The 17,842-nt window shown below is 40.9% G+C and overlaps 1 protein-coding gene across 4 annotated transcripts in view; it reads left to right on the top strand.

Moving 5' to 3' along the window:
* PACRG (parkin coregulated) overlaps positions 1-17,842 on the top strand; it is a 472,217-nt gene that overhangs the window by 139,324 nt on the left and 315,051 nt on the right. For all 4 annotated transcript variants that reach the window (XM_050949189.1, XM_050949187.1, XM_050949188.1 and 1 more), the window contains one exon: positions 11,172-11,306. In XM_050949189.1, coding sequence (XP_050805146.1) covers positions 11,172-11,306 — 135 coding nt within the window. The remainder of the gene's footprint in view (positions 1-11,171; positions 11,307-17,842) is intronic.

Genomic DNA, 17,842 nt, shown 5'->3' with positions numbered 1-17,842 from the left:
GCTAATGCTCTGAACTGACAAACATGCCTCTGCCGGCAATCATGACGGCACACTTGACTAGGGCACAGACATTATCAGTGGCCTTCCTGGCGCAGGTTCCAATCCAGGAGACCTGTAGGGATGCTACCTGTTTGTCTGTCCACGCATTCGCGTCTCATTATGCACTTACCCGTCTAGTTCGAGACGACATTGGCTTTGGTAGAGCAGTGCTGCAAACTGCAAGACTGTGAACTCCAAGCCCACCTCCATGGACACTGCTTGTGAGTCACCTAGAATGGAATGGACATGAGCAAGCACTCAAAGAAGAAAAAATTGTTACCTTTGAGATGTGTTGCTCATGTCCATTCCATTACCCGCTCTCCTGCCCCTGTGTCAGAGTTGCCGGCAAGAAGGAACTGAGAAGGCATAGGGATAAGCAACACATCTTGAAGAACAACAGTTACAAAAAGGTAGGTGACTGTTTTTAGTCCCTGACAGCTTTCAGTTGCCTTAGCCGTGAGAAAGTCCATTCTCTTCCCGTAGTTTTCTGCTTTGTTTGCCACACACCTTCAAACTTCTGCAACAAATGAAGTGGAGGTCCTATGGAGAAATCTTCATACAATCCTGATTTATCCTCAGAGCAGGTCCACTCTGTGCATTGAGGAGGAGTTCTTTGGGAAGAAATAGTATGTGATCACATAAATAAAAACTGTATTATAACACATAATCACAAGGGGGCAATTTAAGTTTGCACAGGCATTTCCTAACTTTTGAGTGTTTGACTTTGCAACCTTAATGTTCTTTCAAATGGAGTTTTTTAAATTTAATTCTGTATAGATTGTATAATACTTATGTACTCTATGTAGACATATGAATGTGATATTTTAATTCTCAGGAATGGGGGCAGTAAATGATACATCTTGTCTGGAAAAATCAAACAAGTAACGAGACATTCTGCACACCATGCAATCATACCAAACTTAGGAACTCTGCATGATATAAGCAAACTGAAAAAAACAGGTTTCAAAGTAGCAGCCGTGTTAGTCTGTATCCGCAAAAAGAACATCCAAAGAAGTGAGCTGTAGCCCACGAAAGCTTATGCTGAAATAAATTTGTCAGTCTCTAAGGTGCCACAAGTACTCCTGTTCTTTTTTGAAAAAAACAGAAATGCCATCATGTGGTATCATATTGACAGCCATATGATAAATCATCAGGGTTGGAACCTTTAGATCTGACATGCAGATCTGTTTTACTAGATACAACAGAATATGCTGTGAGGAGAAAGTCTGGGATACACACCTTAACACACTTAAAAGCATCTTCAGCAAACAAGGACACTCCACAAAAGGAGCAGATCACTTCATGGAATGGGCCATCCAAATACCCTTAGAGATTCTGCTTCAATACAGAAAATAAAAACCCTCTGACTGCACACCCCTACTTGTCACCTACCACCTTACACTGGAATCCACCTGGGGTATCATTAAAAAATTACAACCCACACTTGATGGGGGCCACATCCTGAAAGAAATCTTTCCCAACTTCTTCTTTTGGCCTTCAAGCCACATTCCCAGCCTCTCCAAACTCATCATCAGAGGCAAGTTCCCCACAGGCTAAGACCCACCAACTCAAAGTGCAAAATCTGCAGACACATCTCCACTGCTGTGACAATCAAAACCCCCTCAACACACATTTCAAGATCCATGTCTCCTACACATGCCTATCACAGGTTGCGGTATACCACATGTGGTATACCTCATTCAGTGCACTAAATGTCCCAATAACAATTATGTTGGTGAGCGAGACGATCACTACACTCTCAAATGAACTCACACAGAAAACTGATAAAAGACAAAAACACCATATCACCCATGGGTGAATATTTTTCACAAAATAGTTAGTCCACATCTGACCTCTTGGTTCTTGTCCTCAAAGGAAACCTTCACAACATTTTTAGAAGATGAGCCTGAGATATTAAATTCATAACTTTGCTAGACAGTAAATATCATGATCTTAAGAAAGACACTGGATTTGTGTCTGATTCCAACAATCTGCAACCCCCTAACACCTCCTCTACTCCGTTTTTGTCCTGTGGCTGCTAGGGTGTTAATGGTCCACTTCACCCTGAATGGTCCATTAGAATATGTGTTTACTACTTTTACTAAACAATCAGCTCCATCTTGCACTTAGCTGTGATACTCTGAATGCCTCTCCCAGATCAGAAGAAGAGTGCTGTATAGCTTGAAAGCTTATCTCTTTCACCAGCAGAAGTTAACATAAGAACATAAGGATGACCAAACTGGGTCAGATCAATGGTCCATCCAGCCTGTTATCCTGTCTTCCAACAGTGGCCAATTCCAGATGCTCGGAGGGAATGAATAGAACAGATAAATTCTCAAGTGATCCATCCTTCGTCATCCAGGCCCAGTATCTGGCAGTCAGAGGCTGTGGGACACCCAGAGCATGAAGTTGCATCCCTAACCATCTTGGCTAATAGCCATTGGTGAACCTATCCTCCATTAACTTTTCTAAGTTGGTCCAATAAAGGATATTACCTTACCCACCTTATCTCTCTAATATCCTTGGACCAACACAGCTACAACACTGAAAACAGTAGATGAGATACGTACTTTGCCAGTGGGTTTCACAAATACTTCCTGATAGCAAAGCAATGGTGAGACTCAGGAATTTTGAGCTCCATTCTAGGCTCTAGGGTGGGGAGTGTGGTCTAGTGGGCACAGACTCTTCTGCCCATTTCCCCAAGCTTCACATTCACTCAATCTTCTTCAATCTGTCCCAGTCCTGTCTCTTTTCCACTTCTTGCTCCTTGCCCCAGATGCTTTCTCCTTGCCTACCCAGTCGGACACTCCACTTTTCAAGTTTCTCATTCCAGTCCCAGTCTCTCTGAGCAGCCAGTCCCAGTTCCCATCCCCAGACTCTGAGTCCTAGCTTCCTCTCTCAACCAGCCCCAGCTTTCCCTCCCTACCTCAGCTCCCAATACCAGCCTCCTCTTCCTTCCTCTTCATTCTAATTCTAGTCTCCATGCCCAACCAGTCCTAGTCTCCCCACTCCAGTCCCAGTCTCACCAGACTCCTTGTCCCAATCTACACCTTTTCTACTTCCCCTCCAGTTCAGCTTTTGTTGCCTCTGCATTTGAATCTGATAGCTTTCTATACCTTTCTGCCTGGGTTGCAGTAGGGTAGTCATTGAGAGCAAAGGACAGCCAAAATTCCTAGTTTCGGTTCCAGTGCCCAGGCCCTACCTGGGAGCAGCCATTGCCCTGGTAGCACTGGTCTGGAATGAGCTCACTCTGTTGATTTCTAGGGATGATGAATGCGTAGTCTGGACAGCACAAGAAGCTGTGAGGGGATGGAGGATGCTCAGTCATTGTGTGGGGATGATTCATTCACAGTGTGGTCAGCTTTAGATGCAGTGAGAGGTCTGAGAATGCTCAGTGAGGATGGAATCTTCTGAGATTTGGGTAGATTTGCACAGTGCTAGCAAAAGTCATATCCCTGCCACAAAGGCCACTGCCCTGCCAAATTTCAAGTCCCCGCTCAAAAGTGTGAAAGTTCCAGAACTTTTCAAAGAATGGATTTTTTCCTTGTCTCTTTCTTGGAAATGATTGAACCATTTTGGATTACATTTTCCAAAAAAATTCAACCTGAGGCAGACACCTGGCATGGAAAAATTTCAGCCTGAATGGTTGAAGTTTTGCAAAGTTAAAAACAATTAAAAACAGGATCTTATAATGGGAAATGTCAGGCAACCTTAATAAGTGTCATTTCTAGCCTCACCTATAATATCTCCACCATGTCTTTACTTTAAAATTTTTCAATTATTTCTGTAATTGCTGTTTGTATTGCAAGGTTTTTGCATCCTCAAGATTTTGGCTAATTTCTACCTTGTCTTGCATGCTCTAGAGGAGATGAAAAGGTGCATGTCTCCCTCCCTACTCTCTGAAATCCCCTGTGTCCCAGCACTCCTGTACAGGAACCAGGTGGAGTGGTGCTCTATTGGGACTGGACAGCAGAAGATGTTACTGTTGCACAGGTGGTAGTCCCCAGCCCTGAAGTGGCTTGAGTAGTATAACCACTTACCAGTAAACACTGCTCCATTTTGGATGAGTTGTAAAGAACACTGGTGAATGTTCTGCCATTCCAGTTCCCTGAGCCATCCTGTCTACATCTGCCATGTGAAGGTGGAATGGCTCATTGAACCCCCACTCTGCTATTATAACACCACTTCCCACACATACCCCATGCTCAGTTTGAGTATAAAGAATCAGAATGTAGCCCTTTGGTTTCCTAACCAACTTTCTCCATCATTCAAGATGAGAATATAGTACCATAATAATTTGCAATTAAGGTTGCAAAGAATTTTTCAGGTGAAACAATCAATGGAAAAAACCCAGCACCTTAACTGGTAGTCAGATGACTTCTGATACCAATAACTTTGTAACTGTTAAATATATTTTTAAATATTCTGGAAGATCTATGTAAATAAAAGCTGGTTAATATACTCATCATCAAGAACCCATCTAATAAGAACTGATTAGCTTCTAGGAAGAGTGATATTCCAGACTTTTCTGTGTTTCTAGTCAGCATCCAAATATATGAATCAAAGAACATTAAAATCTGTTTTAAACCTTTCAAATAATATCTTACAAATTTACCAAATATATTCTGTGCTATTAGTTGTTCATAAGATTTATTATGGAAACAATAGAATGATCACGGCCAATCATAGCTTTAGGAAGTCTAAAGAGTAAGGCTCTTACTAATAATACTAACCCTTTCTAAGACTACATGTGTGTGATCATGACATTCATATTCCATACCAGCATTTGAATGGTTATTCACTTTTTATAATTGAGAAAACATGTATTTGCACATACAATTGAATAACAGTCAGCTGTTCCCATATATATTTACTTAGTTTGAATCAACATCACCAGTTTGCACTTGCAAAATATACAATTTTTTGTTTTCTTTTATAGGTCCAATGGAATGTATACATCTTGTCTCCCTCCTTAGAAAAGTTATCCCTATAGTTCTGTCCTCAAATAATTAATTAATGTTTAAATCTGCCCTCAAATAATAATCTGTCTAGCTCATGTTATTAATGTGCTGTCATTGAAAAGTCCAAGAAAATAACAGTACAAATGGTTTTAAACACCCGTGAAGCAAGGAAAAATTGTGGATTTTTTCCCCTTTTTTGTTTAGCGGCTTGTATCTTTTATCTTGTCACATAGCAAGAATAACATTCAGTAGCATAGAACTGTATTAAAGGACTTTTGCAATTACCAGACTCTTCAACTTATCTTTGGCATTTAATGAACCTCAAAAGCTGTTTATTGCTTCGTATACTTTGCCATTGTGAATATTAGCCTTTAATTAACTGGAAGCAATCAGTTACGCTCTGATCTTAGTCTTTCTAACTACAGTATTGAAGTGAAGTATTTTTCTCAAGTTGTAAAAGGGAGGGTTTTTTTGTGAAAAACATAATGGAAAACTTTCATAATGTCTTTGTCACTAGGTATAACAATGGAATCCATAACATGTAGGGACAACCTTTGACAAGGTCCCTCACCAAAGGCTCTTATAGAAAGTAAGCTGCCACGGGATAAGAGGGAAGGTGCTCTCATGGACTGGTAACTGGTTAAAAGATAGGAAACAAAGGGTAGGAATAAATGGTCAGTTTTCAGAATGGAGAGAGGTAAGTAGTGGTTTCCCCCAGGGGTCTGTTCTGGGACCAGTCCTATTCAACATATTCATAAATGATCTGGAAAAAGGGGTAAACACTGAGGTGGCAAAATTTGCAGATGGTACAAAATTACTCAAGATAGTTAAGACCCAAGCAGACTGCGAAGAGCTGCAAAAGGATCTCTCAAAACTGGGTGACTGGGCAACAAAATGGCAGATGAAATTTAATGTTGTATATTTTTTAATATTTAGAGATTATGCGGTATTGTTTAGTTTACTCCAGTGTCCCAATCACAACATTTGCCCCCATTTAAAGGTTGAGAACTCATATACCTGGAAGGTTCTTAGAAAGACAATTTGAACATTTTTTGTCTTTTAAATGAATAGGGACATACCGTATGCATTTATGAGAAATTGGGTTGCTTTAAATAAACAGAATCAAATCTTCCATCAGCACTACATAAATAAGTAATTGTCCTCTTAGACCTGGTTGGAAAATGCCAATTTTGGGGTAGGAAATTTTGAAAAAAATTGGTTTCTAAGTCATCTTCTTCTCTTTGTTGTTTTATCAATTTCATATCAACAGCTTCCCCTTGAGGGTGCTCATTTGGTGCTTTAGGCAGAGGAGCCTGAACAGCATCATTGTGACATCAGGGGAAACGCCACCAAACTTCACTCTGTCCCTCCAGTAACCCTAACCCTAACCTTAAACCCTAACTCTACTGCCTTTCTTGACCATCTCTCCCCTTGACAGACACATTTGGTACTGCAGGCAAAGGATTCTGCACCAATTGTTATATGAACAAAAACAGTTTTGACTGGACAAAAGTAAATGATCTTCTGTGCCAGGGATAGTGTGAGGGGAGTCACTGTGCAAATTTCCAGCCTCATTCCTACTCAGCCAATATAGCTCCTGATTTGAAGCAATCCTGGCTATTCCAGTCAAGACCCTTGCCCACCGACAGCTCTGTAAAAGTACCACAGTCCTCCATTTGCTGAGACCTCTCTTTGCTCAGCCAATAAAACCTATCCTACAAGAAGAAAAAATATTAGGCAAAGGATATTTGCCTGACCCTGTCTTCTTTCAGAAGAATCCCCTATAATGAATCATGGAAGTGGGAAAGTTAGGCCTTATCTACACAGGGGAAATTGATTGGCATATCTATTTCTGAATAACTGTTCCAGTATAATTGAGCTATTTTGGAATAACTCTCCTGGTTTGACTCTATTCTGGAATCAAATTGCCTATTTGTTTATTTATGTATCTTATCATAGTGCCTCAAAGCCCTAGTTATGGACCAGGACCCCATTGTGCTAGGCACTATACAAACACAGAACAAAAAGATGGTCCCTGCCCCAAAGTGCTTATAATCTAAATATCAGATGAAACATCAGACATATACAGACACTTATATGGGGGAAGCAATCAGACACTATTTGTCATCATGATAAATAGTGGTAGCAGCTTAATGGTTGTCATGGCTTAATGGTTGTCAAGTTTATTGTAAGGCATCGAGGAAAAGGAGAGTTTTAAGGAGGAATTTGAAGGAAGGTAATAAGGTAGCTTTCTGGATACTTATGGAGAGCTCCTCTCAAGGGCATCATGGGAGAAAGCACAAAAGTGCTTGCCTGAAAATGTAACAAGCGGATGAGGAAGACTGGCATCATTGGCTATCTGGAGGCAATGGTTAACATCTCGATAGTGAATGAGAGATGATAGGCAGGGTGGGTATAGACCATGAAGCTCCTTGAATGTGAAGAAAAGTAGCTTATGTTTGGCATGCCAGACAGGTAGGAGCCAGTGGAAGGATGCAAAGAGAGGGCTAATATGGTCAAAGCAATGGGTTAGAAGAATGATATTTGCGGCAGCATTCTGAATGGATATGTGCAGGCCAAAGATTGATTTGTCAAGGCCAAGCAAAAGATTGTTGGAATAATCAAGATACTGAAAGCGTGGATGACAGTTTTAGGTGTGTAGATGGATAGAAAAGACCATAATATATAAATGTTATTGAAAAAAATCTGCAATACTTAGATGGAACACAGATATGAAGAGTTAGAGATAAGTCTGAATTAAGATGACACCTGGATTACAGGCCTGAGAGACAGTCAGGACAGTGTTTAGAACTGGTCGGAAATTTTTCAACAAACCGTTGTTTTTTTGTCGAAACTGAAACTTTTCACTGAAGCATATTGGTTTCAACAGCAAAATATCTCAAGTCCAGGATGGACTTCCTAGTCAAAGAGAGACAGACACCCCTGCCCCCCATCTCAAAATAGCCAATATCCTAATTGTTTGATGTGGGAGAGTAGGGACATGAACATAATTCTTCCACATCCCAGCTGAGTACCCTAGCCACCAGTTTATTCTAGTGTGTGTCTTTCCCTCTCTCTGTTTTTTCCCAAAATTTTGAAAGATCTTGCTTTTGTTCTGATGTGGAATGAAATTCTGAAACTCATAATATTCTATGAAATGGAATTCTTATTTTCTTGCCAGCCCTAGTGAGCTTAGTTGTAACCATATTGTGCTTGAGCTGACAGCTAGATATCCATGAGGTGATGTCAAAGAGATGAGATGAGATTTTAATTTGGAGAGACGAGACAGGTCTGGAATACAGAGGCAGATTTGTGATTCATCAGCACAGAGACAGTACTTGAATTTGTATTTGCAGATGAGATTACCCAGAGATAAGGGATAGAGGAAAAAGAGAAGGGATCAAGGACAGACCCCTGTGGATTCCCCCACAGAAAGTTGGAGGGGGGATGAGGAGGATCCGCTGCAGGATATGCTGAAGGAGTGACTACAGAGATAGGAGAAGAATCACTAGGAGAAGAACCAGGATAGAACAGAGTCACAGAAGCCAACAGAGGACAAGACTTAAAGAAGACCATGGTTGATTGTGTCAGTGATCACAAGGGTCCCTTTTGGCCTTGTAATCTATGAATATAAGACATGTCAAGAAAGATGAGTATGTAGTGTTGGTTATGAGCTTTGGCTAGGAAGACATCATTACAGATTTTGGCAACAGCCGTTTCCTTGGAGTGAAAGGGGCAGACGCCAGATTGGAGAAGGTCTAGAATAGAATTGGAGGAGACTTACTCCAGTCAGTGATTGCAGACAGTGTGTTGACTAAGTTTAGAGATGAGAGGGAGAAGGGAAATGTTGTGGGAGTTGAAGAGGCAAATGGGATCAAGGGTAAGAGCTTTTTTTTAAATGGGAGACACCAAAGCTTTGTATTGTGAGGGGAAAGCACCAGAGGTTGTGATAGGTTAAAGAGAAGAGTAAGAGGGAGGGAATGAGAGTGGTCAAGCGGGAGATCAGGAAAGAGGATGGGGTGGAGTCACTGAGGCAAGTGATGAGGTTAGAGGAGGAGAGCAGACAAGAAACTTCTGTATCTGTGATAAGAGAGAGGGAGAAGAGGTGTAGAAGAGGACAGGAAGGCAAGCCAAGGAGAAGATCATGTTGTATTTTGCTAATTTTTCTCTTGGGGGAAATTGGCAAGATCCTATGCAGAGAGAAGTGGAGGCAGTAGGATAAGAGATACAGAAAGAGAAGGGAAGGAAGGAAGGGGGTATACGTGTGACTTTAGGAATGATGGCACAAGAGAAGCAGAGGCGGGGAGGCATGTGTGAGGTGCAAATGGTGGGGGTGGTGTGAGAGTCAGGGTTAGGACAAATGTCACCAGACATTTGTAGGAGGAGGATGTGGGACCTAGATTTGTGCTGGTGGAAGAAGGTAGGAGATCAGTGCGAAGAGGGGAAGAGGAGTAGGTAAAGATGGTGGGGATTGTAGAGGGATAAGTCAAGATGGAGCCACTGAGGGAAGGGGATGGGAGAGGCAGGGGAGGAAGAGGATGAATAGATACTATGGCCTGGTCTACACTGCGGGGGGGGGAGTCAATGTAAGATATGCAACTTCAGCTACAGGAATACCATAGCTGAAGTCGACATCTTATTTCTACTTACCTCCCATCCTTACGGCGCAGGATCGATGCCACGGCTCCCCCGTCGACTCTGCTACCGCCGCTCGCTCTGGTGGAGTTCCAGAGTCGACGGGGAGCGCGTTCAGGGATTGATATATTGCGTCTAGATGAGATGCGATATATCGATCCCTGATAAATCGAACGCTATCCGCCGATCCGGCGGGTAGTCTGGACGTACCTTATGATGCAGAAGATGCATGTGTTGAGGAGCTATGAGTGACTGGCAGATAGAACAAAATTACAAAGAAAAAAACAAAACAAAAAAACAAGCACGTGTCCCTGCTTTCTGGGAAATGCCTTCTGTTATAAGAAGAGCCCTCTCACTCACCACTGCTGCCAACCATTGTCCCTGTTGATGGCAAGGAGGCAGGGCCAGGCTAAGATGTACTAATTTCTGCTACTCCCGGTCCAGCACTTCATCTCTACTGACTGGGAAAGTGCCCCCTGTAATAAGCAGAGCCTCCAAGTTGCAGTCCCCATTGGTGATGAGGGATCAGAGACATAAACTTATTTTTATTCCAGAATAAAGTATCACAATGGGGAGCTATTCTGGAACTAATTTTTCCATATAGTTATGTTGGTCCATTTTTCCATGGAGACAAGGCCTTATTTCCAGGCCTGATTCTTTTTTTATACCAGTATTAATGCATTGACTTTAGTGAATTTGCTTACAGAAGGCAAAGAGTGGGGGTTTTTTTTGCAGAAGTTAATGCTGATGGGGGTCACTTTAACTTTAACTAGACATTGTGAAGAAATTTCTGCACATTATGAGGATGATACTATTGTGTTTGGTGGCCTACTCCAGCTCCACTCCCTCCTCTTGGACTCACCTCCTAAAGCCCATATTGCCAAAAACATGCTGTTTGTACATTCAGGACTTCTTAGAAACCTCTCTCTCTTATACATCTACCTACTGCTGTAGCCAGTATTTGTGTTTATCTCTCCCCTCTCCCATGCCAAAAAGCAAAGGGGAAGTGATTTGTGTCTTACTTTCATATTAAAGCAAATAGAAAGATGCTTCCCAAGGAGATGTGTTCTTCTAGATGCTGATAAAAAATAGTTTACACTTATGTATTGCTTTATATTTTAATTGCTTTGCAAACCAGAAGTAATTAAACCTCCTAGAACATGTACAGTATTGTAAAACTTGTGAGCATGTAGTATTATTTCTATTTTTAAAAGGTGCAGAGTTTAAAATGAAAAGACAATTTTTCATGGGATGATCCAAAAAAACAGACTATGCATTTAGTACCTACAGGACAATGCAAACAAAATTCTAAAGAGTAATACTAAATTTAAGAGTAATATTCCTTTCCTTTAATGTCTATTAAAACCCCTAACAGAACACTTAAACTAAAAGAAGTATAACATGGGAAGAGTGAAATCAGTGCCATCTGCTATCTTATCAACCTCTTTTAAACCACTAATGTTTCTAAACAAATTTCATCATTTTTATTTTAAAAATGCAGTTGCATCATGGTTTGTTTGTTTATGTGTTTTGTAGGTAAGAGGACCCCCAGTTGCAGGAGCATTTAAAGAAAGACCAACAAAGCCTACAGCATTTCGCAAGTTTTATGAGCGAGGAGACTTCCCAATTGCCCTTGAGCATGATACAAGAGGAAATAAAATAGCCTGGAAGGTAAGTCAGGGCACAGCTGTAACAGCCAGCTGCGTTTATTGAAGTGACATATCTCATTGCCAAACAAAGTTGGCTTATAACTAAATAAACTGGAGTAATTTCTTAGCAAATGGAAGATGGTGGGGGAGCTGTTAGAGAAAGGCCCCCTGAGTCAGCCATCTACCTTGGCTAACAATTAAATTATATGTTGCAAAAAGGAAAATGACAGAGTTGCTTTGCCTTTGAGTATTGTCTCCTGCCCAATTCGTCTCTATTTCTGTGAGGACCTGGCAACCCAGCCTATTTCAGGCAGTCCATCAAATGATAGAAGTAGCTGGATACAGTGAACAGCAGCCATTTATCTCCCCCAGATTTCACCTTCCTGCAGGACACTTCCAAATGGAAGCTTTAATTACCTAAATGGATAGGTCAAGATTGCCTGCTCCCTGGAAATGCAGAGCAGAATACAAACGAAGGCAAATTCTCATTCCACGGCTGTACTCTCAGTCTGCAGCATATGTCAGGCAGCGTAATCGCTGTCATACGTGCCCCTGTTAGAGGCTGACCTCCACTGCAGAAACCATTACGGCTCCGACATTTCTCTGACAAAAGGTTAATTGGCTTCAAAATAAATGTATTGCCTAATGACTTCATTCTAATGCATCTGTGTTTCCCTCTAAAAGGCTCAGTGATGTTATTTGTAAAACTTGCCAATCTTTTAAGTAACTAGAGCAGGCTTTTAAATTTAATTTGAAAAATGAATGCTGATCTTTAATCTGCTCCTGCTATTCAATTATTTTTGTTATCAAAGAATTACTTTACTTTTTGTGTTATTTGTTGGACCAGAAAAAGATTTTTCTGGTAACAGAATAATAGTTACACAGGATGAGTGTGATATACATGAGGAAAACACATCAGATTTGTAGAATTTGAATTGTTCATGTCAAACATGATCCTAATTTAAAAATATAGCTCTGTTAATTCAGTGACTGGAAGGGAGATTTCACAATACAGGGTTTGATCCTCCTCTCACTGACATCAATGGGACCAGGATTAGGATTATAGTGTGGTAAGTGAAAGTATGCAGTTTAATTACTGGTTATTCGGATATAGCTTTTTACTTACCAGGCTATAAGTTGTTGTGAAGGCCAAGACTATAACAGAGTTTAAAAAAGAACTAGATAAGTTAATGCAGGATAGGTTCATCTATGGCTATTAGTCAGGATGGGCAGGGATGGTGTCCCTAGCCCAGGGGTGAAAGAAACATTGTACACTTACTGGGTCGGGGCCTTGGGCGCTAGTGGTGGCCGGGAGCCCTGGGCCCTTTTAAATCATCGGCCCCAGAGCAGCTGCCCATTCCCCCGCCCCTTTCCATTGGTGGCTTGGGGGACGAGGGTGGGCGGGTAGCGCTTTAACATCAGCTGCATACGGGCCGGACTGGTGGCCACTTTTTACCAGTGCGCCGTACCGGCCCCCACTGGCCCACTTTCACCCCTGCCCTAGCTTCTGTTTGCCAGAAGCTGGGAATGGGCGACAGGGGATGGATCACTTGATGATCACCTGTTCTGTTCATTCCCTCTGGGGCACCTGACATTGGCCAATGTCAGAAGACAGGATACTGGGCTAGATGAACCTTTGGTCTGACCCAGTATGGCCATTCTTATGTTCTTAAAAAGAGCACTTGTTTTGTGGGAAACATGGAGCAGACTCTAACTTTATTTCATATAACTATTAAATCAATGCAGGGAAACAAGACAGTTCTTGCAGCAAGGGGAACTGCAGCCAACCTCTCAGCCATAGCTTTTCCATGTTCTCAGTGAAAACTGGGAGATTCCAGTATCCCCTCTGACTGGTCTATGGATTGACTTGGCCATGCCACCTTCCAGGACTTATCTTATTCACTGTAAACTCATAAAGAGGTCTCACTAGCCTTAAACTGTTCTCCAGCATTTTCTGCCATTGGGGATCAGTGTCCTAAGATATTTCAATTTCTAACCTCATAACATCAAATTGAGAGATTCCAACCACTTTTACCCCATTTTAATTGCTAATTGGCCTACATATTTCCACGACTAGAACCATCTTGCCACTAGATGCTGCTAGTGACTACTTGGCTAGTAATCAAGACAATCTGCATACAGCCAACCTTCCAAGCAAATCTTAATGTCTAGAATAAAGAAGTTGTTCCCAGTGTCTGAAAGGTAAGTTGTGTTGGAATGGAATGGCCCTGGGTAATCATAGGCTACGTTCAATGTGCTACAGTGCCGCAAACATAATCCAGGAAAGGCTTTCTCATTTCTCATAGTTCACATTTCTCCTGGCCCTAATGGCTCTCTCTAACTCTGCAGTAACATGTTGGACCATAATACAGTAATACGGTCAGCGAGAGGTAGGATTGCAATGTAATCCATGCCCTTTCTGATATTCCTAATCCCAGTCAGATGACCAAATTATACCATTGATTACTATGCAGTTTAAGGCACACTCTGAAAAATGGGTAAGGTGGAAGGAGAATGGGCTTTTCTTGGTTCCCACCTTACCTTATGAGGGGACCAGGTAGAGATACTGGCAGTTGGGAGGATACCCACTATTGCAGGACTGTGGGCAGGATGAGGAGAGTGGTGTTCATACACATGTTAATAGCTGTGAGGGTAGGGTTTATATTTTTCTCTTTGTTTTAAGACACAGACACATAGCTCAAATACAGGCATATACCCCAATGCTAATTTTCATCCATTATGTTGACTTCTAAATCTGCCTAAATCATGAAAACAATGATCTAATATTTCTCAGTCAAAAACTTTGTTTTCCTTTACAGAGTTTGCTAGAACTGCATTAATAAATGAAACTAGATGTTGCCTTTAATGATTCAATATTTGGAAGAGGTTTTTCTAGAAAACACTATATAGAAACTTCATTCTATGGCATTTATTTCCATGTATCCACCAGTTTTACTGAAACTAGGACAAGCAGAGAAGAAAGAAATGATGACACATTTATCATAGATATTTTAGTCCTGATATAACCGCATAGTATCATGATTTTACTGTTTTTTCTTGTTCTGTTTATATGAGATGCATGTCATGGTTCATTTTGCTTGTTAGCTTGTTTGTTCAGTGGTGCACTAGAGCTAATGTAAGGGGAGTCTCAAAAACGTGATTTGTTCTGACAAAGAAAAACACCTCAGGATGTTCTTCCTTCCCATGAAATATGCAATATTTAATTTTCTAATAATTATTAAAACATGATGTAAAATAATTATAATTATGAGATGTTAAAATAGTTTAAAAAATGTGTTGATCACTCAATTATTCCATTATAGCTAGGGTTAGACTCAACATGGTGGTCTTCAGTTAGCTGAAAAAAAATCGGAGATTTATATAAAAACTAAGATCAATGGTCTAACAATATGTGTAGAGAGCAGGGCCGGCTCTAGCCATTTTGCTGCCCCAAGCACAGTGGCACGCTGCGGGGGCGCTCTGCAGCTCACCGGTCCCGCGGCTCCGGTAGATCTCCCGCAGGCGTCCCTGTGGAGGGTCTGCCGGTCCCGCGGCTCCGGTGGACCTCTCGCAGGCGTGCCTGCGGATGCTCCACCGGAGCCGCGAGACTGGCGGACCCTCAGCAGGGACGCCTGCTGGAGGTCCACCGGAGCCGCCTGCTGCCCTCCCGGCATCCGGCAGAGCGCCCCCAGCGGCATGCCGCCCCAAGCACGCGCTTGGGCCTGGAGCCGGCCCTGGTAGAGAGGGGTTTATTGTGTCTAGTAAACAAACACAGACCTGCAAACACTTATACACATGCTTAACTTTAAGTATGTGATTCGTCCCATTTAGGGAGTTATCTACACATGAAAGTTATTCTAGAATAAAGTAGGGTGTGAATTTAAAGTAGAATAGCTATTCCATGCATAGACAAGCCCTGTGTGCAGAATTTGAGCCATAATTAGGACCTGATTTTCCTCTCATATGCACTGATAGAGTACTGGTTTGAGAACAGTATCAGTGGAGGACTACAACTATCTAACATGGTTTTAAAGGTATTAAATCTTCTCTACAAAAGGTGCTAAGTAGTGTTTAAAACTGTGTTAATAAAACCATGTTAGCTAGTATGTTTTTAAAACACCACCTTTTTTCCTAATTTAGACAGTGCTCTGGAGGTTTGAATTCATCCCTTCCTGGGTAAAGCTCAACTAAATGGGCTTAGTGCAGGGGAATATGCAGAAGTTTAGGGGAAATAAAACCCAGGCGTAAATGTGAATCAAATGGCCCCTCCATGCCATCTTATTTGGAGCTAGTATAGAGATCTGCTTTGCCTGCACTCCCAGAGGGTTTATTCTGGATGTGTAGTTTGTTGGGTTGCCTTTTGCCATTTATAATTTGCTATTTCACGATGAAAATGAAAGGAGATGTGCGTTTTATGACTTTGCTGGGTTGTGACAATGTCTGATCTCTGTCTGATCAACTGGAGACACAATACTATTCAGTGGATTTTTTTCAATAGAGGCCAAAGTAAATTAGATTCTTCTACAACAAAGTTAACTCTTACTGTAGGTTTTTAAGTTTATCATGGCAAAGGGCATCTCTTTGGTATTGTGCTTCAAAGGCCGTCATATTACACTCTTTCTTCTTCTTCCCCTTCTTGTTTTTATATTATTGTTCAGATTTTTTTTTAAAGGCTGTTTCCCCCTGATAGGGAAAAACAAATAAATAGATAAAATGTATTTATAATCTAGGGCTAGAAAAGTGCTCTATAAAAAATAAATAAAAAGAAAATTTACCCACGCTAGAAAGAATAACAAAAATACAAACTACTAAACAACTCCTGCAACACCTTCCCCCTCGACATATCCTTAAGAATAAAAAACAATACCAGTCTAAACAATCTTGGTTTATAAACTATAATCAGTTCTCCATCTAAAATAAGAAGACAGGAACCTCTTACTCATAGCATCTGCCTGTGTTTGTGGAAAATAGGCCCTTTCAAAGGAATTTGATATCTTCTATTGATGAGATTATAAATTTGGTTGATAAAAGTAACAGTGTTTATGTAGTATATTTAAACTTCCATAGGGCAATTGACTCGGTACCACACAATATTCTGATTAAGAAACTAGAACCATACAAAATTAATATGGTACATATTAAATATATTAAAAATTAGCTAAGTGATAGGTCTCAAAATGTAATTGTAAATGGGGAATAATCATCAAACGGGTGCAGTGGAGTCCCACAGGGATCTGTTCTTGGCTCCACTCTATTTAACATTTTAATCAGTGACCTGGAGGAAAACACAAAATCATTATTGATAAAGTTTGACACAAAGATTGGGTGAATGGTAAGTAATGAAGAGGACAGGTCACAAATACAGAGCAGTCTGGATCACTTGGTAAGCTGCATGCAAGCAAACAATATGCCTTTTAATATGCCACATGTAAAGTCAGGCATCTATGAACATAGAATGTAAGCCATACTTACAAGAAAGGGGATTCTATCTTGGGAAGCAGTTATTCTGAAAAAAAGATTTGGGGGTCATGGTGGATAATCAGCTGAACATGAGCTCCTGGTATGATGCTGTGGCCAAAAGGGCTAATACAATCCTAATACAATGGGAATGTTGCATTGGTGTACGTGATATATTACCTCTGTATTTGGCACTGGAGTGATGATTGCTGGAATACTGTGTCCAGTTCTGGTGTCCACAGTTCAAGAAGGATGTTGATAAGTTAGGAGAGGGCTCAGAGAGGAGCCATGAGAATCATTAAAGGATTGGAAAACATGCCTGATGTGACAGACTCCAGGAGCTCAATCTGTTTATTTTAACCAAGAGATGATTAAGTGGTGACTTGATCACGATGTCTAAGTACATATATGGAGATCAAACATTTGATAATAGGCTCTTCAATCTAGTAGACAAAAGTATAACATGAACCACTGGCTGGAAGCTGAAGCTAGACAAATTCAGAATAGAAATAAGGCACACGTTTTGAACAGTGTGGAATAATTTACCAAGGGTTGTGGTGAATTCTCCATTACTGGCAATTTTTATAGAAGTTTTTCTAAAAGATATGCTCTAGTTCAAACAGGAATTAATTCAGAAAAGTCCTGTGGCCTTTGTTATGCAGGAGGTTAGATTAGATTATCACAGTGGTCCATTTGGCTTTATAATTTATGAATATTCGTGAAGTTATCCCTTCGTTACTCTCAGCATTCAAACCTACACCCTGACTTGTTAGTTATTTCCATGGAGGGTCCAAGCAAGCCTTCATATTAAACACTTAGGTCTTTAGTCTGTTTACTAGACAAGCCGGAGATTTTGACTGCAATCCAAGCAAAGCAGCTACTCAGAATACTCTGGATTTTTTAATTCCCCTTAATGAAAACTTCTAGCATATGCATCCTGTGAGTTTCTTTGGCAACTGGCATATGGCCAATATAATATTTAGACGTGCACATTGTTCCCTCAGTTTACATATGTGCATCGACATTAGTCTTAATGGAGTTGTACAGATAGTACTGTTAAATAAAAATGAATTAAAAAGTGATAAACACTCATGTTTCAGG

The sequence above is a fragment of the Gopherus flavomarginatus genome, chromosome 4 (assembly GCF_025201925.1).
Source record: "Gopherus flavomarginatus isolate rGopFla2 chromosome 4, rGopFla2.mat.asm, whole genome shotgun sequence".
NCBI lineage: Eukaryota > Metazoa > Chordata > Testudines > Testudinidae > Gopherus > Gopherus flavomarginatus.
The sequence above is the reverse complement of the archived record's forward strand: the minus strand, read 5'-3'. Positions and strand labels throughout refer to the sequence as shown.